The sequence below is a fragment of the Tauraco erythrolophus genome, chromosome 6 (assembly GCF_009769465.1).
Source record: "Tauraco erythrolophus isolate bTauEry1 chromosome 6, bTauEry1.pri, whole genome shotgun sequence".
NCBI classification, from domain to species: Eukaryota; Metazoa; Chordata; class Aves; order Musophagiformes; family Musophagidae; genus Tauraco; species Tauraco erythrolophus.
In genome coordinates, this window is record NC_141470.1 from 67665888 (window position 1) to 67690254 (window position 24367).

At 49.6% G+C, this 24367-nt stretch overlaps 1 protein-coding gene across 3 annotated transcripts in view; it reads left to right on the plus strand.

Annotated features, from left to right (window-relative positions):
- Positions 1–6561: 6561 nt before the first annotated feature.
- The window catches only part of DAAM1 (dishevelled associated activator of morphogenesis 1), a 58493-nt gene continuing 40687 nt past the window's right edge, over positions 6562–24367 (plus strand). For all 3 annotated transcript variants that reach the window (XM_086612931.1, XM_086612932.1, XM_086612933.1), the window contains exons 1-2: positions 6562–6744; positions 21738–21827. In XM_086612931.1, coding sequence (XP_086469057.1) covers positions 6562–6744; positions 21738–21827 — 273 coding nt within the window. The remainder of the gene's footprint in view (positions 6745–21737; positions 21828–24367) is intronic.

Consider the following 24367-nt stretch of genomic DNA (forward strand, 5'->3'; position numbering starts at 1 on the left):
GTGCCTGGGTTTCGGAATGCAAATCATTTAGGGTATCTTAGGGTAGGAAAATGCAAGTTGAAAACTCTTTCTTCCTCCCACCACCAACCCACCTCGCTTTTTAGTTGCTAAAGAAGGACCACAAATCCGCCCGGCTGCTGGAAAAAAAGGCACGTGTGCATTTTAGAATCGGGTCGTTTAGCACCCTAGTGAGTATTAAGAAATATATATATATTTTTATATAGGTTCTCAAACTGGGTCCTGTCTGTGGTTCCATCCTTGTTGTCCTTGTTCCTGAAATAAATGGCATTTGCCTGAGCTGATCTGCTGGAGCTCCCGTAAGAAGCGGTCTGTAGTGGTTTAGCGGATCTGGCGCCGGCGCTTAGCTCGTCACCGATTAAGTTCACCCTTTTAATGGAAAACTCGTGACCTCCTTCAGTGTTACTGTGCTGCTCGCTGTCTGACTGACTGGGAAATTTCCAGCAAGGTTTGTTTTATTAATTTTCAAAAACTAAATAAAGTTTTACTCCAGCAGCATCTTTCCTGGTTGGATTCATCTGTGCATTGAGCTGTGCTGGTCTCTGTAACTGCAGGAGTTGAAGGGCTATGTGGGGATTGCTGGGGCAGTGGGATGCTGCAGTGTCTTCTGCTTGGACCCAAGCTTGTCTTCATGCCCTGGGACAGACATGGTCCTGCAACACGTTGGCAACCATCCCCTGCTCTGGACTTTTGCTGGCTTGCCAAACTGAGCAGCGCTGCTCCAAGGATTGATTTCAGCTGGAAAGCACTAAGACAGATCCCGTCTTACCCTGCTGTGCACCACATTCTTCCCCCGAAAACTGGATTACACAGTCAACAGTGCATGTGCTTCCCGTGACAGGGAGCTCACTCGTGTGCCGGAGATGTGAACTGAAGCCGGGCTGTGATATTCTTGCAATGCGATGGAGGTTGTTGCTCTTTTCCCTGAGTAGCGTCATCAACACCTCCAGCTAGAAGCCCCATGTAGACACGTACCAAAAAGTGTCTCCCAGCGCTTTTGCTGCTTCGAGTAGGTGTAAATTTTGTTAAATGGAAAAGGGAGGACTTTTTCTGGCGTGTTACAAACTTGTGAGATGATATTTTTTCATGCTGGTGAACATCCAAGTGTTTACTGGCTCTGTGATTAAACTGATTTGAGTTTTCTTGCTGGGTTTCACCATTGAGCCACCGAAGCTCATGTGCCTTTGAGCGATGTAAAATGCCTTCTTGCAAGACAGCAGGCCCAGATGTACATTTCAGGTTGTGATGAATGCCACAATAAAAGGAAAGAATACAAAGAGGAGGTGACACGTTTTAGGCGAGCAGTGGGTTTTTGACAGTGCTGGCAGATGGGACTTTCCAGGAGCAAGCTGAGAGCCTGCGACTGCAGCCAGCTCCTGCCAGCATCTTTTGGGTACCGGGCAGCCCGAGCAAGACTTGGAGATGTAAAACCCTCTTTGTTGGGTTCATGGAGTATAACAGAATTTCTGGGAAGAGGAAGGAGGATCTGGGGTAATTCAGGATTTGGCAGATGTATTTAGAAATCTGCAAAACTTAAGTCTTTGAGATTTGCTTACGCTGAGAATTGTGGCTCTTGTGATTTAGTGATGAGTCAGGCTCCTTCTGGCAGCTGATTCTCCTGAGGCATCGCGGGAAGGGTCCTGTCCCCATCCCCTTTTGCAGCTGCTGTTTCATGGGTGGATGGAGGGGGAAAAGGTGATCTTCCAACATTTTAAAGCCTTTTATCTGAGCGCTTTGAGGTTTTTTCCCCCTCCTGCCAATACGCACAGATTTCCACCAAACGCAAACATTCCTCTCCTGTGCACCCTGTGCATGAAAACAGCTTTATGCCGAAGAAAAAGGGGGTTTTGGAAATCTGCGTGTGAGCTAAGTAGTCTTGTTTGCTTTTAACAGGAATGGCACCCTGCACAGCGCGGGGTCTTTGCTGGAGGTGCTGGTGACGGGCTCCGGGCCTCCAGGCTCCTTCTTTGGAGGGAAGGTGGCTCCTGCTTAGCAGAAGGCAATCATGTTTCTGAGCTTTTCATCCCTACAAGGGCTTCATTTTTGAGGTTTTATTTTTAAAATTAAATAACGCTTGGATCCCCCTCATTAAAAAGAGTTTCTTTGCACTGGATTTGGTGCAAACATGAAAAGGAGCAGCACTTCTCACTCTGGAGAGGGATGAGCCCAAACGCTGCTGCCTGATGGGATGGGCAGAGCACCGCGCACACGTTTTGGAGGGCTCGTGATCGGGACCGAACCCGAGAAGAGGTCGGGGTAGCCGGTGAGGCTGAGGAGGGTGTCAGCTGTCTTGGGTCCATAAGGTGAAAATGAAAACACATCCAGGGAAGGCTTTGCTGTTTCCCAGGGGATGCCTCAAACATACAGCTGGTCGGAAAAATGCCATGGGAGCACCTTGCTTTTATTGCTGTAGAGATCTGGACAAGAGTTATTGTGGGAGGAAAATAATTTACAATTGTTTGTTTAAAGAAATGGTGCAAAGTAATTAGTGGCTTTGATGCGTGCTTGGCTCTGTGCCATGCGCTGGGTGTTATAGGCTTGGGCAGAAGCACCGAGGGAGGGTGCACCATCGCTTAGCAGTGCCATGCCAAATTTCTGCCTTCTACACACTGTAAAAAGTGGTCCAGGACACCCGGCTCTAGCACTTGGTGGGGGCGACAGTGTCTTCCAAAACTACCCACCGAGACAGAGTGCCTCCTGACCACTGCCAGCCAAGGAGGTCACTTCATGACAGTGGAAGAGAGTCAGAAAACTTCCATTGATTGGGAGCATCCCTGGCTGCGCCGAAACTCTGTGGGGTGAGAGGGGGCAAAGCTTGGTGTGGCCCAAGATGCTGAAATTGGTCAGGGCTTGGAAGAGATGGTCAGTGAGCGTTACTGCACTTGCGCAGAAGTCCTCTCCCCTTGTGCAACACGCTGAAATAAAGCTCCCTGTTGAGAAAGAGCTCGCTCGGGATCTTGCATCCTTCTTTTGGGAGGGGATGGGAGAGGAGCCAGAAAAACAACACGCCAGTATTCATATTTGAGGATTTAGCTCCTGGCTTCTGGGTGGGTTTGGAGGCGGGTGTGAAGGGGAGCGTGCCCGCTCCTTTGCATGCGTTTGTACCCTCGCTGGGTATTTTTAGGTTGCAGACCGCAATGCTGCGATACCAGTGCTGGCTTTAAACCAGCTTGTTGGGGCATCGGCCACAGACGGGCTTTGGCAGCATGTTGCTCCACGTGGGCTAATTTAGCTTGCTGAGGAGGCTGTTGAATATGCAAGCAGTAATTGCTGCTCTCCTTTCCTTAAAGCAAGGCGGAAACGACACCAGGGTCTAATTTTCTCCTAATGACTGATTTCATTTAAGCACTGCTCAGGGCGATGGAGGCTTGGTGGTTTTTTTTAGGGCTGGGAAAAACAACGAAACTTGTATCTCTCTTCATCGCTGAGCTGCAGCCTGTGGCCTTTGTCCTGTGTGGGGACCCTGGCCGGTCTTGGTGGCACACGTGGGCTAAGCTCCTTCTCCTCCTCCTTCTTCTCCTCTCCCTGGGCTTCCAGGCTGATCCTGTCACACACACATTTGCACCCTTGTTTCTGTGAAAGAGAGGTTGTTTAGGAATGATTCAGCCCCATCAGTCCTTCCTTGGGATTTGGGATTTGGCTAGAAGTTCCCTCAATGGCCCTTCCCATCCTATATTCCCTGGCTCTGTATGTACAGAGGCAATTAAACTTAAATTAGTCTGGCCCGCTCCGTAGTAAAGGCCAGAAGACACCATTAGATCACAATCTGGCTTAAATTTATTGATCTAATTAACTCTCAAACGTAGAAATGGGAGGTGGGAGCAGGACACTTAACATGTGATGCTGCGTGGAACTGGTCCCTTCTACTCTCTGTGGCACAAGCTTCCAGGTTGCCAGGGTCTGTCAGTTTTTCTCCATGAAGAAGTGATTTCTGTAGGATTTGCAGGGAAGGAGAAGGCTGTGTAGCTGGACTTTGTTCTGATGATGCAGTCTGTGCTGTCTGCAGCTCCCGGTGACCTGCCAGGGAGCCATGTTTTGATTTGATCCATCACATCAATGAATATTCATCAGCCTTCTGAAGGTTTGATGCTATTTGTCTGGTAGCTAACGTATTCTTTCTCTAACCCTTTCTAGACTTGGTTGCTAATAACCTACAGCCCACTCAGCCTGCACTATAGGGTGGTTTGGGTTTTTTTGATTGTTTATAGATGAAAATTAGGAAAATTAGGAACCTCTATAGCTCCAAAGCTGGAAGCAGCTCAAAAATACCTCGTCTTGGTTGCTACGTGACTGTCTGCTTTAAAACTCAGAATAAAATCTTACCTTTTGGTCTGTCATTCAGACTCCTCGTAAAACATTGTCAGGAGCGTGTATCTCTGAAGAGCAGGTGTTCTGATAAAAGCTTTCCATACATTTTTGCAAGCCCAAGTCAGAGCTTGTACATAGCAGGAGGTTTCAAGGACAAGGTTGATGTGGTGTTGAAAAGGGAATGGAAAACGCCCTATGGGAGAGGAGCACGGGTCCGTTTGCTCCAGGCTGTGAAGCACTCTGGCTGTGGGAGCAGGATCAGGCCCTGCTCTGGGCATGGCATGGCTGTACCCATAGACTGGGAATGACCAAGCCACCAAACTATGCACAGATGAAGACATGCAGATTAGGACCAAGCTCCTGTGCCAGGCACGAAGCGCTGGGCAGCCACCAACATCTCCATCTGCACCCTGCTTCTCATGGGTCTTTAAAACCCAAACCTGCAACGTTTTCCTCCACGTTGAAGGGGATAGAGATCTGTGTGCCTTTGTTTTTTTGTTTCCCTCCCTCCTTTAGAAAAGAAACTTTCCAACAGGTCCCCAAACCCTCCTAACACTGAAGGGATGCCAGCAAGCTGCTAATGGATTTGCTGTGCTGCTGGCTGCTGAGGAGCCGTGATGAGAGACATTTCATGGCAGCTGAAATTCCTCCAGCGCCTGCATTTTTTCTACGTCTAAGATGCTAAAATGTGAAGTGAGATTTGGTGCTCTTTGGGAAGGGGGGGGACCTTCCGTACTGGGCCCAGAGCAGTTGCGCAGCCTGGGATTATCCCATGTGAAAACCCAATAGCTGTTTCCCATCGTTTGTGGTTCAGCAGATGATTACATCATGTGCTAAAAACATGCCATTGAAGATAATTTCAAGGGTCAGACCCTCCATTATAGTAATGTGGGTAGACCCTGAATTTTCTGCAAGGACCCTGTTTTGGGAGGGCAATGTTTCCCATTGAAGCAGTGGTGCAGGTCCAACCTCAGGTCTACCCCCGATCTGCCTCCGGTGCTGGCTTTCCGTGGAGCACGGCGGCCATTTATTTGGGTGTATAAATCCATAGTCAGACGGGAATGATTGGCTCCAGGGAGATGAGATGGTTCTCTCTAAATACTGACCTTTTTTTCCCAAGTCTCTTCATAGCTTTGTTGATAAATCTGAGTCATCCATGTTTCAACCTTCTCCATTGACCTTGGCTGTTTGTCCTGTCTCTTAACATCCTGGCGTTGTGTTTCACCGAGATAAAATGTGTGGGTGTGCGACTTTATAAGACAAATGTTTAGGCTTTTTAAAAATTTCCCACTTTGCTGGTCAGTTTTTCTCGTTAGGGTGTTTCTCTGCTGTCCTCGTTCCTGGTAGGTGGCCCTCCTCTTGTATTGTGTTGACTTGACGGTCCAGATTTTGCCTGGTCCTTCCCATTATTGGTTGAGCATGTGTCTCTGCCCTGAACTTTGCTCCCAACCTGAGTTTCAGAAATCAGCAAAACCCAAGCAACCGCTGGCGCGAGCAATGCCCCACGTAAGCGCTGCGTAGGAGAAGTCTGAGCTACCAGCACCGTGTGATTTTTATCAGCTGAAATTGCGTCTTGTAAATATTTACTGGAATTTCAAGTAGGGTTTATCTAATTAAAGCCAAGTAAAAATTTCCATGAAAAAGAGTCGCCCAACCAGTGGTTGCCAGTGGATGTTCAGAGCTGGGGGGAGAATATAGGATATTTTCTCGGCTCTGCTGCTGTCACATGAGGTCTTCAAGCACCAAGTCACCCATGCTGGGGACCAGGTATCTCGTGGCCCTGAGCACATCCAGCTGTTCATGGCAGCAGACTCCCAGATTCGACTTATCCTTGGCTGGACTGAGACAGGGATTGGCCTGGCTGCCATGGCACGAGGAGGTCAGTGGGGATTTGTTGAGATTTGCAGTAGTGGTGGAGGTCCAGTACCCACAGGGAATGGCAACGCATCCCCGTGCTGCTGCCGGCTTCAGCACTAGGCGAGCAAATGCATCTTTCTAATTTTCGCAGTCATCGAGGTTGCCAGGACCGTAAATGTCAAATCTGAGCAGAAATATTTGGCACGTAAACCCTCTCCGCTCTTCCCCTCCACGCCGAGTGTGTGGGTGGCTTTGATTCCTCCTTCTCTCGGTGGGACGAGAGCGCAGCGCTGAGGGGCAGCTGCTCGAGCCTCCTCCTCTCTTCTCTTCCCCCCAGGATCTAGTGCCCGGGAGGGAAGGACGCAGAGGATTTTGGCCATGGCCCCAAGGAAGAGGAGCAGTCGGGGGATCTCCTTCATCTTCTGCTGCTTTCGCAGCAGTGACCACCCTGAGATCACGTACCGGCTGCGCAATGACAGCAGCTTCGCCCTGCAGACCATGGAGCCTGCGCTGCCCATGCCGCCTGTGGAGGAGTTGGACGTCATGTTCACCGAGCTGGTGGTGAGTAGGATGCTTTTTTTTTTTTTATTTTCCTTGTTGTTTCTTTTCCCCCTCTCTCTTTCTTGTCTCTCCAGGCTTGGTTTTGAGTTTTCAGGCAAGCTTTGGTGTGAAGGGAGCATCAGGGGCTGCTGATGGGAGCAGTTCTGCACTGAACCTTGAGCTCTTCTCCTCCCTGAAGTCCTGCCAGTTTGGGGTGGTTTCTCTTTCTCATTAGAAAGCCTTGATTACTTAGAGCAGGGTTTGGGGACTGGTCTGGCTTTGTGCCCCTCCGGGATGATGCAGGGGTGTCTGAGCTAGTAAAACAGGTTGTCCTCTGTAGGTGTGAAGTGACTTTACTTGCTGGGTGCTCTGCTTCACAGAAATCCTTGATTTTGGGCTAAATGCAGGTTTGAAGAGTCAGAATATTGTTTCTCTGTCCCTCAGTATCAAAACTCTGAAATCAGACATCAAAAAATGTAACAAAATCAGCCAAAAAAATGCTTTAATTTCTTCTAAGCAAAACCATCTTGGTGTAGCTTGTTGGATGGATCCAAAAAGCTTCACCTGGAGTTGATTAAGCAGTGAAATGGGGTGTCTCTACAGTGTTTTGATGTACAGAGAGAGCTGGGAGCCACAACGCTGGTTGGTCACACCTCATGGTATAACATGTCCCATTAGATGCCAGGCAGCATGGTTTTGGTGAGCCAAGCCACTTGGTAGAGGAGAGCTCCAGGTTGTATTACGAGAGCTGGTTTTGCCTAGAGGTCCTTCTCCGTGGGTGGGATGATATGGTAGACTGGGACACTCGACGAAGGACACTGGAGTTGAGACATCCCTGCAGCAGGACCCTTTCTTGCAAAGAAGCAAAACGCTGCCAGTCAGATTTGGTTTGTTCAGGTGAAGCGAACGCTTCTGTTCCACGTTTTTCTACACTGATAACTTGGCCAAATCTGATTTTCCTGTGGAAATTCTTTCCCATGGAAAAGTCCCGCTGTGCCCTGACCAAAGGCGGTGTAAGGGCTTGTTGCGCTGCGGCTCGACATTGCCAGCTGGGCTGAAGGAGGCAACCACGGTGGCTCACATGCTGGAGCCCCATCAAACCTACGCACCCGTGGTGCTTTCCTCAGCCCGGGATTTTCAAAGCTTCTCCCCCAAATTCAGCCGGGCGCCTCGTGCAGAGGCCGTGCCGCAGGGGACCGCCGCATGTGCGGCGAGGCAGGAGCCCCGCGACGCTTGCAGGGACCAGCTGTGCCTGGGCAGTGCCCTGGTGTGGCCCTTCTGCTCTCCATCCCTTGCTCCGTGCTGCTGAGATTTTGTTTTTTTTTTTCCCCCAGCCAAGGGTGAGAACAAGGCTTGGAGGCAGCTGCTGCTCCAGGGCAACAGGAGCTGTGCTGGCTCCCTGGGGAGTGAAGTCATTTATGGAGGGGGATGGTGGGTGCCCACCGTGCTCCTGTGTGAGCAGCTGCAACCCCTTGGCTCCCCAAAAAAACCATCAGGCAGATCTTGACTCCAGCCAGCACCAGGCAGGAGGAAAGGGGAGGCCGAGCATCCCTGTGGATGCAAGAGGGCAGATTCCCATTCAGGGGTGTGAAGTTGCAGATCCCCCAACCTCCTCCATTACAACAGCTCCTTCTTGCTCTCAGTAACCTGTTGGTGTCGGGTATTAAATTTCAGCATTAGTGAAATGGTTTGGAAAGCATCCTGCTGTTTCTGTATAAACCCACTGTGTCATGTTTGGAAGAGAGACAGAGAAAGCGCTTGGAGGCGCTGGGCTCAGTTTTATGCCTGCGGGAGCTGATGCCACCCGGCCCCTCGCACTTGACTGTCCGGAGCAGGGTGGCTTGTGCCTGCTCTGTGGGACCAGGGCTCCCTCCAAAGCCCTCGGTTGTCTCGGTCGATCAAGTTGAGGGAAGTCAAAAGGACTGGAGAGGATCTGGAGGCTTTGCCAGCTCGGCTTGGTCCTTGGCCAACTCTTCTCTCGCAACTTAGTAGTGACTTTTCTGGCCCATTTGTTCCTGTTAGGGACTTGGAGTGACAGAGGTGGAAGATTTCAGGCCTGGGATGGGCAATATCTTTGGGGATATTGCTGCACTGGGTTTGGTCACCGGGATGGACAGTCCTCCCACAGAGACCAACAATCCAGCAGCGTCCCTGCTCCGCAGATCCCAGCCTGCTGCATAAATGAAAGGGCAAAACCTCTTTCTTTTTGGAACCATCCCACAAAGTATTCTCTGGGTTTTGTGTGTTTTTAAGCGTGCCTGTTCGTCTGAGTCAGGAAACATCTGTAGCGTGAGAAATCAGTGACTGTCCCGTGGCAGAGGACGAGGGCCTGAGCTGCAAAGGGACTTGGAGAAGCTGATTCCAAGGTCAGCTACAGGCTTGATCTGCTCTCCTGGTGCGTGTTTCATGGCCTGCTACGTGTTATACAGCCACTTCGGATTTTAACTAGAATAGTTCGATAGAATAGTTAAATACTTTGGGTTTTATTCTGTGGCCGTGCAAGTGTTTCTCAGGAGGAACAACAGGGAAACAGACGATGGTTTTTTTTTTTTGCCTGGGCACAAACAGAAGCAATTAGGCTGTAAGAAATGCCCGATTTCCATCCTGGGCTGCAGGGATGATACAGCCTGTCGCATCCAGCGGTGCAAAGCAGGCGATGGCTTTTTCCTGGCGTAAGGCAATGCAGGTGGTGTTGCTGTGATCAATGACTGATCACTGCATCCTCCCAGAGGGCCTTTTTCCCTTTCCCTTCCTTTCCTCTCGCCTGGGCTGAATAGGTTTTTGTCAGAGTATTGTTGGGATGTCGCTCAAGCGGGCACCGGCCCCGTCTGAAAGGCTTTTCTTTGTCCTGTGTCCCGCTAGGGCTCCGGCCAGGCTCAGCCACCCAGGGAGGAGCAGGTGCTGGCAGGGAGGCGCAGACAAAAGTGGAATATTTCAGGAAGATTTACTAATTTGTAGCTCCCCTGGCTGGGAAGAGGCTTTGTGATTTTGTGCACCTCTCCTTTCATCGACACCAGTGCGTCCCACCGGCTCGGCTCGGCTCGGCTCAGCAACGTTTGCTTCCTGAGGCTCGTGAAGCGGTGTGGTACCTGCCAGGCAACTCCATTGGATTTAAGGAGTTTCAGGAGCCGTCAGTCCTCCCATAGGATGCCTCAGGAGGATCTCTGTGCCGTGGGGCTGCTCAGCCCCAGCGAGGGGGAATATCTGGGGCTGCACGAGCTGCCTGCAACCCAAGAGAACAAAGCTGTGCCATCTGCCACAGCTTCTTTCAAGAGGCTCCTGTGTATCCAGGCTAACAATATGGCGTTTCTTCAAAGGCTGAAACCTTGCTCGCACGCTCAGAGAAAGCACTTGCAAAGCTCCACATAATGGTGCCATATGGTAGATCTTGCCGTAACAATCCTCTCTATTTTCTGCCAGCAACTAGACTTTCCACCAGATGGGTAAATGACTGATGTCTTTTATATCTCCTTAACACTCCTTGTCACTCCGAGGTTTGTAATGAAATGCTCTGTGTGTGATGGTGTGCGTCAGCCCTGCGGGACTTACACCAGGCAGGGGGGTGGGGGAACAGGGAATTTTGGGCCAGAGAGGGCAGCGGAAGCCCCAGAATGACCCAGAACCCCTCGCTGGCTCTCTTCGTGGTGGGGCAGGTCACAGCAATGTCACCATCACAGTGGTATGAGAGCGATGCTCCGATGGCTCCTCAGACTGCCTGGGTGCTTGGAGGAGCTGCTGGGTCCGGCATGGCTTTGCTTGCCCCTGGAGCACGAGGTGCTGCCTCTCCCTGGTCCTGCACCTCGCTCCTAGCCTGCATCCCCACCAGGGGAGGGATGGACTCAAGGGAGATGCTGCCCCTTGAGGCTTGTCGTCCCAAATACCTGGGCTTTGAGGAAATTCCAGTTACTGCTACTGGTGGGGCTTCTCAGACTTCTCATAGAATCATAGAATGATTTGGGTTGGAAGGGACCTTAAAGATCATCCAGTTCCAACCCCGCTGCTGTGGGCAGGGACACCTTCCACTAGATCAGGTTGCTCAAAGCCTCATCCAACCTGGCCTTGAACACCTCAGGGATTGGGCATCCACAACTTCTCTGGCAACCTGTTCCAGTGCCTCACCACCCTCTGAGTGAAGAGTTTCTTCCTTAAATCTAATCTAAATCTCCCTTCTTTCAGTTTAAAGCCATTTTTCTTTATCCTATCACTACATGCCCTTGTCAAAAGTCCCTCTCCAGCTTTCTTGTAGGCCCATTTTAGGTACTGGAAGGCTGCTAGTCGATCTCCCTGGAGCCTTCTCTTCTCCAGGCTGAATAAGCCCAACTCTCTCAGCCTGTCTTCGTAGGAGAGGTGCTCCAGGCCTCGGATCATCTTCATGGCCCTCCTCTGGACTCACTCCAACAGCTCCATGTCCTTCTTATGTCGGGGACCCCAGAGCTGAACGCAGCACTGCAGGTGGGGTCTCACGAAAGCAGAGTAGAGGGGCAGAATCACTTCCTTTGACCTGCTGGCCACACTTCTTTTGATGCAGCCCAGGATATGGTTGGCTTTCTGAGCTGCCAGTGCACATTGCCAGCTCATGTTGAGCTTCTCCTCAACCAGCACCCCCGAGTCCTTCTCCTCAGGGCTGCTCTCAATCCGTTCTCTGCCCTGCCTCTATTCATGCTTGGGATTGCCCTGACCGATGTGCAGGACCTTTCACTTGGCCTTGCTGAACTTCCTGAGGTTTGTACAGGCCCACCTCTCCAGCCTGTCAGGGTCCCTGTGAATGGCATCCCTTCCCTCCAGCATGTCCATCCCTTCACTCCTGACTTGTCATTAGCCGTTCAGAAGTTCAAGCAGCCTCCACCTAGCCCTGCATCTTGTTTGTGGTGTGCAGCAGCCCATTTTCGGCCTATGAAACTAGAGCAGGTAACTTTCCTTTTGCCCGCACTCCAGCAGCCAGCAGATCTTAGAGACCTGGGGAGGTGACGCCAGGAGGTGGGTGGCTGCGCAGTGTCCCCAGCCCCCTGGGCTCAGGACGGATGCAGACCCTTGCCTGCTGATGTTGCATGGTGCTAGGGGCTGCCTTCGCTGGGATCTGCCAGAGGGGAGATACTTGCACACAGTCTTCGAAGGGCTGGGCTTTATGCCTTCCTCTCCCACGACATGGAAGGCTGCTCCATCCATCCCTGCTGCTTTATGAAGTAGTGGAAACTCAGGAGCTCAGAAAACCGAAAGAAAAAAAAAAAAAAAGGCCTCTGGCAGCTTACAAGATTTATCACAAAGTTTGTTTTTGCAGTACTTAGGGCAGCTCATGCATTTCTTCGGAGCGGCTCTTTGGATGCTGCCTGTTAGGAGATAGCACCCGCTGTCGCACAGACTGATTCTGTGTCGCCTTTGAAGCGCTTTGCGGCGGGCGATCGGCCTGTGGCTCCCTATGTGGGATGCTCCATGTGTTCCTGCCTTGCAGAGCTGTGCCTTCCCACCTTCTCAGCATGCCAGGACGATTGCTGTTTTATATGCTGCTCCAACGGGGAGCAGAGGACAACCCCAGTGCGAGGAGGAGGCGATAGCGTGGTCAGCGTGAGCACTGGTACGTGTTGACAGCAGCACTGGGTTGGGAACTCATTGCTAGCGATAGCCAGTTTTACTTAGGAACTTAAGCAATGTGCTTTTCCCTGTTTCTAATTGAATAAGGAGAAAGTATGAGATTTTGGGCTTTGCAAAACAACGCGGTTTTTAAGTAACAGCTGAGGGATCAGCTGCAAAGCCAAGCTTTGCATTTCATGCTTGCAGGTCAGCTGTTGTTTTTTGCCACACGGTCTTTGCAGCATTAAAGATTTCAGGATTTTGGGAACCACTGAACGGTGGCCGAAGCCATTTTCCCCTACACCTGCAAAGAAAAGCATGCAGTTTGGACGCAGAAAAAAAATAGGATTGCAATAGCCCTTGTGTCCTGGGCAAAACAGCCCTTTCTGCAGAGACTATCCAGGGCTGAACATTCAGCACGGGGGTCTTGACCCTGTCCCACCATTGTCTCCCAAGACCAAGCTCCCTTGAGCTGATGAATGGCTTTTAAGGAAGAAAACCAAGGGATTTGATAATGTCTGCTTTAAAATTCACTCTACACGGAACCACGTGGACTCTTGTACCGGGCTGCCCAGGTTCTCCTTGTTCAATGTGAACAGCCTGGACCTGCCATGCTCCCGTCCCAGCCCGCCGCTCACAGCACTTGTTTTCGTCACCTCGAGGCGTTACGCCCTCACAGATAATCTCTTAAATGTGTGTTTCGATAGGTAAGCATCAGATGTAGAAGTCTCACACCTCCTCTGTGTGAAAACAAGGATTTTCTGCCTACACACGTTCCACCGAGGAACGCTCTATTCAGCTGCAGCGTTCGTGTAACTGCGATATCTGTTACAGCTGCGAACCAGTGCAGGGGCTTGCCCAAAACCCATGCTGTTCCCGACCCGTAGTTCTACGAGGAGCCGTGTTATAGCACAATGTGAACCTCAGCTGAAGGCAGGGAGCAAATAAGAAACCCCTTTGTTTCCAGGAGAAGTACAGCTGAAGTGGAAAAATTACATGGTCTACCTGCCAAGTGCTTTCCACTTTGCTCTTCATAAAAGAGGAGGCCACATCCCTGGGAGATGCCTGGATAGCTCATTCAGTAATGCGTCGGTGACCTTCACTGAGGCGTTCAGGTTTTTGGCTTGTGCCAGCTCCAAGTTTTTCTTGCACAGGTTTTCACAGAGGGTACTGGTCTCATTGGATGGACAGCTGCTCTGGCAGTGGTCTTCTCCTAATTGCTCAGTGGTTGGGTGGTGGCGTTGGAGTTGCAGGCAGGATTGAGCAGCACATGGGTTGGTCTTCATCACCAACCTCAGGCGAAGCATTCCTGCTGGAAATAGCCCGTGCCTGCCTTGTATCTGTTTACAGATGTGAGTAGAAGCTGGTCATACTGCTGCAGTATCTGACGCCAGCAGGATCTGGGCATTCCTCGGCATGCAAGCATCACGGAGGTTGGCTTTTGACAGCTGAGGCTTTCTGCAGCACTGTGGGCAGGATCCTACCTGAGTGCCCAGCGGTCTTAATTCCCATCAACTCCAGTGTTCAGATCAATACTGTTATTTACAGGGATCAGCTTACCTTCCCCCACAACACCTAACATCTATAAGCCCATCTGGTGCCTGCTTGTTCCAGGCATCTTGCTGAACGTCATACCTCGGTCAGAAATTGCCTCTTCACAGGGTGACTCTCTGGCTTGCACTTGCTCAAGTTTTTAAAAATCACCGTAGGATGACAGGTGTGACCACAGCCAGGACTGTGGGGAAATGAGGACCACTTGTCCCACCCAAGCCATGGGTATGCAAGGAGTCCATTTCCATCATTCCAGCAGTCCAGGATGTGGAGCTGTTGGCGTGGGTCCAGAGGAGGGCCACGAAGATGGTCTGAGAGCTGGAGCACCTCTCCTATGAAGACAGGCTGAGGAAGTTGGGGTTGTTCAGCCTGGAGAAGAGAAGGCTCCAGGGAGATCATCTATTAGCCTTCCAGTACCTGAAAGGGGCTACAAGAAAGCTAGAGAAGGGCTTTTGACAAGGGCATGTAGTGACAGGACAAGGGAAAATGGCTTTAAACTGAAAGAGGGGAGATTTCCATTTGATCTAAGGAAGAAACTCTTCACTCTGAGGGTGATGAGGTGCTGGAACAGGTTGCCCAGAGGAGTTCTGGATGCCCCATCCCTGAGGTGTTCAATGCCAGGTTGGATGAGGCTTCGAGCAACCGGATCTAGTGGAAGGTGTCCCTGCCCACGGCAGCGGGGTTGGAACTAGATGATCTTGAAGGTCCCTTCCAACCCAAACCATTCTATGATTCTATGATCTTACATTGCACATCAGCATCAGCCTTTAGCTGTCTCCTGCTTCCATCGGCTGCATCCTTCGGGTCCCACGCACAGAGTGGTAAATCTTGGGAAGCTTTCAGGATCGAATTGGCGTGGGGCCACTATTTCCCATCTAGCCATTTTTGGAAGCCCTTCCCAAGGTGTTATCTGTGGAAACCTTGGAGCGATTTAGCCCCAGACCAACCATGAACAGTTTTCCTAAGCTGTTCCTCCTTCCTATCGGGCAGGAGACGTCTGACGCCACTCTCGATCCTTCGGCTTGACTTCCAACTTCAGTAGCTGTCAGGGTGCCAGCAGTAGAGGTGGTACATAAAAACACATTGAAAAGGGAGCTGATTCTTTGGGTCCATAAATAGGTGGGAAATCCACGTCTGAAACCTTTTCTTATTTATTTGCCAGCTGTGCTTTATTATGGTACAAGGTGCACCCACCAAAGAACAGTCATTCCCAGATGTGGTTGATTAAATTCTAGTCAATTTTAGCCATCTCAGTAGTAAATAATGGGCCAATACATCTCTTTTTTTTGTTTGTTTTCAGGGTTTATGTAAAATTGTGTGGAAGAAGCACATTGGTGATCTGTTTGCAGGGCTTCTCGATCTGAGAGTGCTCTTCAGGGTAAAACCACATAGATCAATATCTCAGGCTGTGAAAATACCCTGTCTTTAATTAAAATGGGAGAAAGCTTTTCCAGATGATGTCGGTGAAAAGGTCACAGAAGACCGGGCTCAATAAATTAAAAAAATATATTTATGTGGTTATAAGTATATAATACAGCAAAAAAGATTGAGAAACCTAAGTAGGTACTTCTCTTTTAAAATATATTAGTACTGGAATATGAACACCTTTAAAACCTTTAGCCTATTAAAATAATGAATTAAATGAGATAATATTGAAGCAGTACGTGCTATCTGTCTCAGTTAGGTGTTTGAACTGATGGGAGCATGAACCAGCTGCAGCTAGAATTTATTGAGGAGCTAAATCAGCTATTGATGGCCGAAATCTTTCCTGCAGAAGAAGAAAGGAATACGGATTTTATTTACGTCTGTTGAATGTGTTCAGGTCAATAACTGAAAGCTGTAGAGCAGGGCGGATTGGGGTCTTTCCTCTTCCAGTCTGGGACTAAAAATTCAGTATGGGAAGAGGTCGACTAGGTGTAAGCACTTCAAAGAGCTTACATATCATTCCTTGTTGGTGCTGCTAATTCCCTTGCTATGGGCCATTTCCTTTATTAAAAAGATTCGTTACATGATAAAGGCAAAATTAATAAAAATCTTCTATCTGTTATGCTTGTTCATTAAGAAATATGAATAGCTGGGTTTTGTTCATGTTCTGTAATTCCAGCTGCAGGTTGTCATGAGTAAATTAAAAAAATACAGTGATAATATCAGCTGGGGTCAGTTTAGGGGGTTGTTTTTCAGTTCTCAGGGTACTACAGCTGAAAAGATGTACGCTAGGGAGGAGGTATTTTTATTACTAATACTAAAAATAAAAGACTTCATTCACTACCTTCCTATTCAAAAAAACCCAACAAGATAAATCTGCGTATGTGAATAATTTTAATCGCCTAAATACATGTTGCAGATAGAGGAGTTCCTCCTGCGGTGGAGGATGTGCTTCAGGGCTGTTGTTGCCTGCACTGTAACAGCTGCTGATTAATAAGTCCATTTCTTGAGGAAAACGGCTTAAAATGAAAATAACGAACTAAGTAGGATCGACTGTGAGGTGGAGGTTTGTCCTGCACTGGTGGTGGGCAGCGCCTTCGCCCAGCGGAAGGAGATTAGATGAGGGACGCGGAAGAAAATGCCGATTGCCGTTTCCCTTCACGCTGCAGCCTTCTGGGATAAATCAAGTGGATAAACTTGGAGAATAATGCCTGGAAGAGAGTGAAAAAGCGATATGACCCCTGAGAAGGGAAGCTGATGCAGGCTTCAATAGGCCATTCTTGATTTAATTTTTAATCCCTGTGCTGTACCAGTTAATGCCAGATGTACCAAAAAGTTCCTGCTTGTTTCTGTGGTTTTTTTGTTGTTTTTTTTTTTTTTTTTTGAGCAATCTTGGATCTCTCCTGCTTTGTTTGAAGATGCAGGAGATCTTGCCTTTTCGTGCCGTAGTCTCACTGGTGTCCTTAGAGAAGTTTCTAAACTCTGTGCATCCATCAGGAGTAAATTCACTTGCTCTTTATTATGTTGGTCATTTATTGATCCAGTGAGGTCTTTCTGTATGTGCATGTGTGTGTGTATGCACACCTATGTATGCCCTCCTTTCTGAGGGCTGGAAGACAGGCTGAGAGAGTTGGGGCTGTTCAGCCTGGAGAAGAGAAAGCTCTGGGGTGATCTTATAGCAGCCTTCCAGTACCTGAAGGGGGCCTACAGGAAAGCTGGAGAGGGACTTTTTTACAAGGGCATGTAGTGATAAGACAAGGGGCAATGGCTTTAAAGTGAAAAAGGGGAGATTTCGATTGGATATAAGGAAGAAATTCTTCACTCAGAGGGTGGTGAGGCACTGGAACAGGTTGCCCAGAGAAGCTGTAGATGCCCCATCCCTGGAGGTGTTCAAGGTCAGGTTGGATGAGGCTTTGGGCAACCTGGTGTAGTGGAGGGTGTCCTTGCCCATGGCAGGGGTGTTGGAACTAGATGATCTTTGAGGTCCCTTCCAACTCTAACCATTCTATGATTCTATATAAACCCAGAATAAGACAGCAAATTTTAATTAATTTTTATTTCAATTATGACAATGGACAACCTCCACGTGTTACGGTTACATAATTTATCAACCAGAAAGGTACGTTGGACTGCAAAGTTTTTAATCTTTTTTCCTACCCTCTCTGAAGATATTTTGGAGGTGCAGACCCCTGTAAAGGGAATTGTCCCTTAATATCTACTCCCCAGCTGCTACTTGCAGGATTTTTGGTGGCCTGCAGGACCTGGGAGCTATAGGGGGAAAACCAACGGTGGTTGTGCTGGGACATTGCAGCCATGATTGGGCAGCATGGGGGCTCATCCAGCTCCGAAGTCCATCCTGGAGCGTGTTTCCGAGGTCAGAAATTTGCAGCATCCTGCTGGCTTTCTGCCATTGCCTCTGTTAAAGCCCATGGTTCTCAGCCTATGGAAGATCCTCATTAAAACATCCACCACGGCATGGGTGAAGCAGCAGGGACAGGAGCTTGCACTGGAGGACTGCATCATTGTGATGTGAGTGTCCCTACAACAGCCTGGGGCTGGGCTTGATGCCTTCTCTCTGGAAGGGTCAAACATTTCTTCCAGAGACAGTGCCTCGCTTTTCTCCTTGATCTGGCTTTGCCTTTAGAACGTGGTTGGCGACTGCCTTCACTGCAAACCAGAGAGGTGGTAGACAATGTCAGAAGCTGTCTGGACATTGTCCTTGGTAATGGCTCTACTTGGCCTTTCTTGGGGGTTGGACCAGTGGCCTGGGCTCCTCATACCACCCAGTTGCCAACTCGGGGAGTTAGGGACTATGAGAACATCACTGCTCTGAGCGCCTGAAAGGCAGAGGTGTAAGGAGGGATGAAAACTTGTTTGGCCCATGGGATCCTGCTCACAGCGTGCTGAGCTGAGCCACGTATTTCTAAGGTAGCTTTAGGAGAATGGCCTTCACTGGAGCTCGTGCTGTGCTTGGAGAGAGGAGGAGGTTGGTTTGGCTTGAGTGGTGAAGCCATCAGCAAAGCAAGGCACACGGAAGGGTTTTACCTCCTAGAGGTAAAATACACACTAAGAATCAAATCTCCCCTATGAGTTTTTTCAAAAATCATATTCAAATGAAGATTTAATGTTGAAACATGTTTCCTGATCTAAAGGTGAATAGTTTAACTGTAGGGGATAAATATTTAAGAGCAGTGTATCTCTCTTTCCAGTAAAAACACTCTGGGCAGAGACTTCCTTTTGGTAGCAAAATGAGGCTGTTATTTTACGTGTCTTTGACCTGATTCCAAAAAAAATACTTAAAATAGCGAAGTTGGCAGATGCTGCTGTGGGAGGCAGCCAGGTGGAAGGGGCAGAGCTGTGAAAGGTGAGGCTGAAGTAAGGGGTGAGGGACACTGATTCACTGGTTGTTTCCTCACTCTTCGACAGTCGCCAACATCGCAGCGCTGTAGCGGGAGCGCATGGCTTGCAAACGGCCTGTAAAATTAATTGGCAGTTGCAATCACCTAATTATTGAGCTCGTGGTGATTAACTGAAGGTGCATATGGGTTTGAGGTTGCGCGCAGCGTCTCTGCCGCGTTACGACTCCACCGTGCAGTTGCGAAAGGCTCTGCCAGAGCTGTGTTTGTACGGCGGTCCGTGAGCCACCAGGAAATGACTGATGTTCCTGTCCTCTCTTGATCTTTTGGAGTTTGAAGGGCAGTTTCTGAGCAGCCTGCCTGGGGCCAAGGAGTACCGAGATATCCATCAGTGAGAGTAAACGAAGGGCTGGAGGTGGGTGCAGGAATCTCCATGCACATAAAACCAGCGAAGACGTGACTCTTCACGGTTAAGTCGCTGTTACAACTGGGAATAACTGTCGTTAGTCACTGTTTGATTATGAGGATTTTTGTATTCACTGGGTGCCACGTAGTGTTTATTTAAACACCTCTCCCAAGCATCCTGCAAGACGTTAGGTAAGTGTTGCTGAGTGATGCAGGGCTGTGATGACTGAGCATGTTGGAGCCGGGGCACAGTGAACCAGGCTGTGTGGGGCCCAGAAGCGTTTCTGCACCATTTTTGGATGTGTTTGCACGTTATCATGTACCAGCACCTAATATGTTCTTCTGCTTTATCCCTTCTTGCTCCCATGTAGGCTTCAGCTCAGTTTAGGTTTTTCTTTGCTTGCTTAATAAATCTTCACATTTGCACAAGTTGTATTTTTAGGGTATGGATATTTTGAAAGTTTCAGTAAACAATTTTCTAAGAACCTAAGTACAGATGTGTGTGACTGATGCTTTCACGCCTGAATCCCAGATTCAGTGGCAGGGAAGCGGGGTCACGGTGGAAGCATGTTCCTGCGCTCACTCAGACCCTCACTGCAGAGGTAAATGGTCATCAGGAGACCCTCGTCCTCTCCCATGCTCCCAGATGTACTTTTCCAACGAGCTGAATTTCAGCCGGTCCCTGTGTCAGGTGTCATCCTGTTGGCTGCTGTTAGACCTGCAGAACTGGGACTGAAGCAGAGCTTGGGTGTCTGACCAGCTCAGAGCCCGAGGAGACAATGGTGAAGGACATTGAATGCAATTACTTACATGTTTTGAGGCATGGAAGGGTAACAAGACTAGCCCAAGGCTGGGAAGGAGATCGATTGCTGAGTATGAATCCCTGGCCTCCCAAATTGTAAGGACATAGGGAAGTTTGAAAGCAGTGCTCGCTGGAGGAGTCTCTAAGGCAGGTTCTCCCTGGGGAGGAGAGGTGTCTCAGATTTGGCTCAGGCTTTCTCGGTCCTTGCTTTTTTCCAAGCCTCTGTCACAGCAGCACATTTATTTCTGTTGTAAAGGTGTCTTGCAAGTCTGCTTCCAAAGCTGCACCAATGTCAGGTCTGTGCAGCACTGTGGTTTGAAGAGTCAGTCGATATGGGGGGAAAAAGTCAAGGAAGAAGCAAAGCTCCTCCGTGCGTATGTAACGGAAGAAGCACCATGACACCTTTCCTTTCGAGGAGTAATTTTGTCGAGAAGTGAAATTAATACCTGAAGTGGATGTATAAGCCTCTCGGAGATGTTTAGGACTGCCAGCAGCCCTCTGTTGCTGCGAGTTGTGCTGGAGAGCCCGTGGGTTTGGGTTACGAGATGGCTGAAGGCTTTCTTCCTTGGCTACTGGGTGCCACATGAGCTTTCAGTAGATCAGCTGAATTTCTTGATGGCCTGCGGGCTTGCTGATGCAGGGACCCATCTTTCCCCATAGGCATCTTTTTCAGCCTTCACCAAATGGGGCTTTTACCTTTGATTGGGGTACCAGGGGCTAGCAGCTTTAGTTGATAATTGTTATTATTCAGGCAGGGAAACTTTAATGGGTCTCCATGTGGTTTCTTTTTGTTTTTTTCCCCTCGTTTTTTAGTTGCTGGAACTAAGTGTGTAATTTTTCATGGAGATCCTCTTAATTAAATCCACTGACTGGGTGGGATGAGTTGGCTGGAGGTCATGGCAGGGATCTCCTGTGACCTTCTGCAGCATCTACAGCACTCCCACCGCTGCACCAACACCCCTCCAGCACGAGGGTTTTTACCAGCGGTGGTGATTTTAAGAGACACCCATGGTTGTGAGATCAATGTTGACTTTAACAACGAGCCTCCCAGCCTTGCCTGAATGTTTTATTTGGTTATTTCTCTGATAAAAGCTTTGGCCTACATCTAGCTTCAGGAAGCGACGAGGCTTTGATAATACTCAGGCGTCCCGGCGGAGGGCACGCTGCTAACCGAGCCTCCTAGTCAAAAATGGATGTGTCCTTTAAAATAAAATCAGATAAACCAATAAAGGTTTCAGTCAGTAAACAGCTTTATCTCTGCCAGGCAATACGTGGTCCATGGAGAGGATGTAGCTCTTCATGAACTGTAGATGTTAGGAAAAGCACTTTCTATTTTTAGTTATAGGAAAACCAACCAAAAGCCAAAAAAACACTGGAATTTTTGATGATACGAGAGTGTTGGCAATGGAAATGGGCTGGACCACTTGAGGTGGTGAAGCCGTTATCTGATGTGGTAAATAGGAAAGATCCTATTTGAATTTTTGTTCACTGTACATGTCAGATGGGTTCCATCATCCAGAGCTCTCAGTCCTCTACACGAGGCTGTCTTGCAGGCAGCTGGACCAGCATCATGGATGTCCTTTCTAAAACGCTTGCTGCTTTTAAAATCAGTGAAGGCAACATCTGAGGAGGAGGAAAGGAGGAACGAGGCAGAGAGGCTTTCAGCCTTGTCCTCCTGGCAGCCAGCTGTAGCCCAGGAGTCGGGGGGAGGTCAGCGACAGCAGGATGAGAATGAGCATCATTGCCCTGACAAACCGATAGTCACGGGGCGATGCTGCAGGACCACCGCTGCGCTTGGTGTGGCCCCACATCAATTTACACCACTTATCTGGAAGGGTTGTGTCTGTGCCATCAACCGTTCGTGTACTCATGGCGCATGTTTTGTTTTTTTTTTTTTCCCTTTCTAGGATGAACTTGACCTCACGGACAAGCACAGAGAGGCCATGTTTGCGCTGCCAGCGGAGAAGAAGTGGCAGATCTACTGCAGCAAGAAGAAAGTAAGAGACCCGTCCGTGCTGTGGTCAGGGGCTGAGCCCCTTCCTTCCCGTGCAGGGTGGGGAGCAGAGGGGGGGAGGGACACAGCTCTCTTGGGATGCCAAGGGGTATTTAGGGTACCCCAGAAACACATTTGTTTCCCAGGGTGGCCCTGGAAAGCAAGGTCTTCAGTCTCCAAAATACAGAGCCCTTCCTCCCGAGCCCATTCAGGCTGGAGGAGGTGTCCCCACAGCCTGCCTGGGTGTCCTGCACCCCGTGCTCGTCCCTGCCAGCACAAGCAGGGCCATGTGCAGCTCTGCGACCACTGAGGTTGGCATCCAGTCACCATCCCTCGTGGCCCCGCTTTTCTCTGCCAATGGCTGAGGTCTTGATTACAGCCTGCCCAAAAGCTGCTCTCTCCCCTGGGTTTCCAGTTCGCTGCCGTAAAACAGGCTGGGGCATCGTTTTTGTCCTCCCACTGGCTCTTCCCGGTGATTGCATCACCCTTTAGACAGAGGTCAAGAATTGAGGTTCGTTTGTGTTTCCGCTGGTGAATCAATGCCCTGGTGGCCAAAGGCCATAGTGCCCATCCGTGGGCAGGTTCACGGTTGCGGCATGCAGCGATGCTGGTGCCAGCTCTCATGGTCGGTCTGAGATGGAGTAGACTGTCTCGCCACCCTTCTCCCTTGGTTTGTTTGCTTTGGCTCCTGGGGACAGGCACCCAAAGCGGCGCGAGGTACCGCGGGCTGGCCACCTGCGAGGTGGCCAAAATCACTTTTTTTCCCCAGTAAACTGAATGGTTTTGCCCCTGTATGTTGGCACAGGAGTTCCCCCCAGCTACGTGTGCTGGGACTCCTTTTGCCTTCCAGCCTTAGCCAAAGCAGAGATCCTGCAGGACACAACACTGTGGGGAGAAACGGGGCAAAAATTCTCAATTGCACAGGCAGATGAAAGGACGCCAAGGTTTGCAAGGGAAATTCTTGCAGTTGGAGACATGAAGCTGTTGGAGCAGGTCCAGAGGGAGGGCCACAAAGATGATCCAAGGGCTGGAGCACCTCTGCTGTGAAGACAGGCTGAGAGAGTTGGAGTTTTTCAGCTTGGAGAAGAGAAGGCTCCAGGGGGACCTTGTTGTGGCCTTCCAGTACTTGAAGGGGGCCTACAGGAAAGGTGGGGACAGACTTTTTAGCAGAGCCTGTTGTGATAGGACAAGGGGTAATGGTTTTAAACTAAAAGAGGGTAGATTCAGACTAGATATAAGGAAGACATTTTTTACAACGAGGGTGATGAGACACTGGCACAGGTTGCCCAGAGAGGTGGTAGATGCCCCATCCATGGAAACATTCAAGGTCATGTTGGACAGGGCTTCGAGCAACCTGATCTAGTTGAACATGTCCCTGCTCATTGCAGCGGGGCTGGACTAGATGACTTTTAATGGTCCCTTCCAACTCAAACCGTTCTATGATTTGGTTCCTAAATTTGCCACTGCATCCCCTGACCTGGCTGCAGGAGTTGGCTCGGTAGTGCTGGCGGTCGCCCGGGCGCTCGCTTCCATTAATGCCTCTTTTCTCCTGCTGTAGCAATGGCACTGGATTTTCCAGCTGCATTTTAGGCCAAGAGCAGGCTTACCTTGCTCATGTAGGATTAAGTTTTAAGCCTCTCATAAATACCCCTGAAATCCCTGTATTATTGTTAGACAGAGGCCTGCCATGCCCGAGATTTAAATCGGACGGGGAGAGGAGATGTTAACAAATTACAGGCGCTGGTCTGAACCAACAACGGGCAGGAGATGCTCGCTCGCCGCTGCCCGTCAGATAAGCAGAGCTGTGCTCTGCTGCGTCTGGATAAGGGGAGACAACGGAGACTTAAATCAAGCAAAGCCCTGTAATTATTATTGTGAGTGGAGATTACGTGCTATCTAATCTCCCAGGGAGAGGTTTAGATGGGGCTGATGGTGCCTCTTTCCCATTCCAGCACCTCCTTATGCTCATGGTTTTTTAAAAGTCATTCTGAGAATCTCCCTGCTCCTGGGGGACGTTGAAGGAGGGAGCCACAGAAGTGCCCCGTTGTATCCTCAGAGGTCCTCGGAGCAGGCACCCAGCTGAGGCTGGATCCTGGTTGCTGTTCTGCTCTGGTCCTCGTTCCTCTGGCTGCTCCCAGCTGCTCCTTCCCTGCTCGTGATGCCGTCTCAGTGAGCTGCAGAGCGTACATGCCTCTGCTTGCTCTGAAGGAGATGTGCTGGGGGAGATGAATGCTTTTCTCCTACTTTTTAATTAAAAATGAGCAAGACCATATCAACGGAAGCTCCAGTAGTGGAGGAAACCAGGAATCACATGAGCTGGAGAACATGTCTCTACGCACAGTAGGCTCTAGGCAGTCCTGCTCTTATGTGTTGAGGACCAGGAGGCAGCAGAAACATCGATGGCTTTCCCAGCAGCTCATGGTAAATCTTACTCATGTTCCTGTGGTTTTATGAGGACAAATCACCTACGTGGTAGCCTGGCATTGAGGAGAGCGGCTGGGCTTCTCCAGCTGAGAGCAATGGCTGGGTTTTGGACAGGGCAGT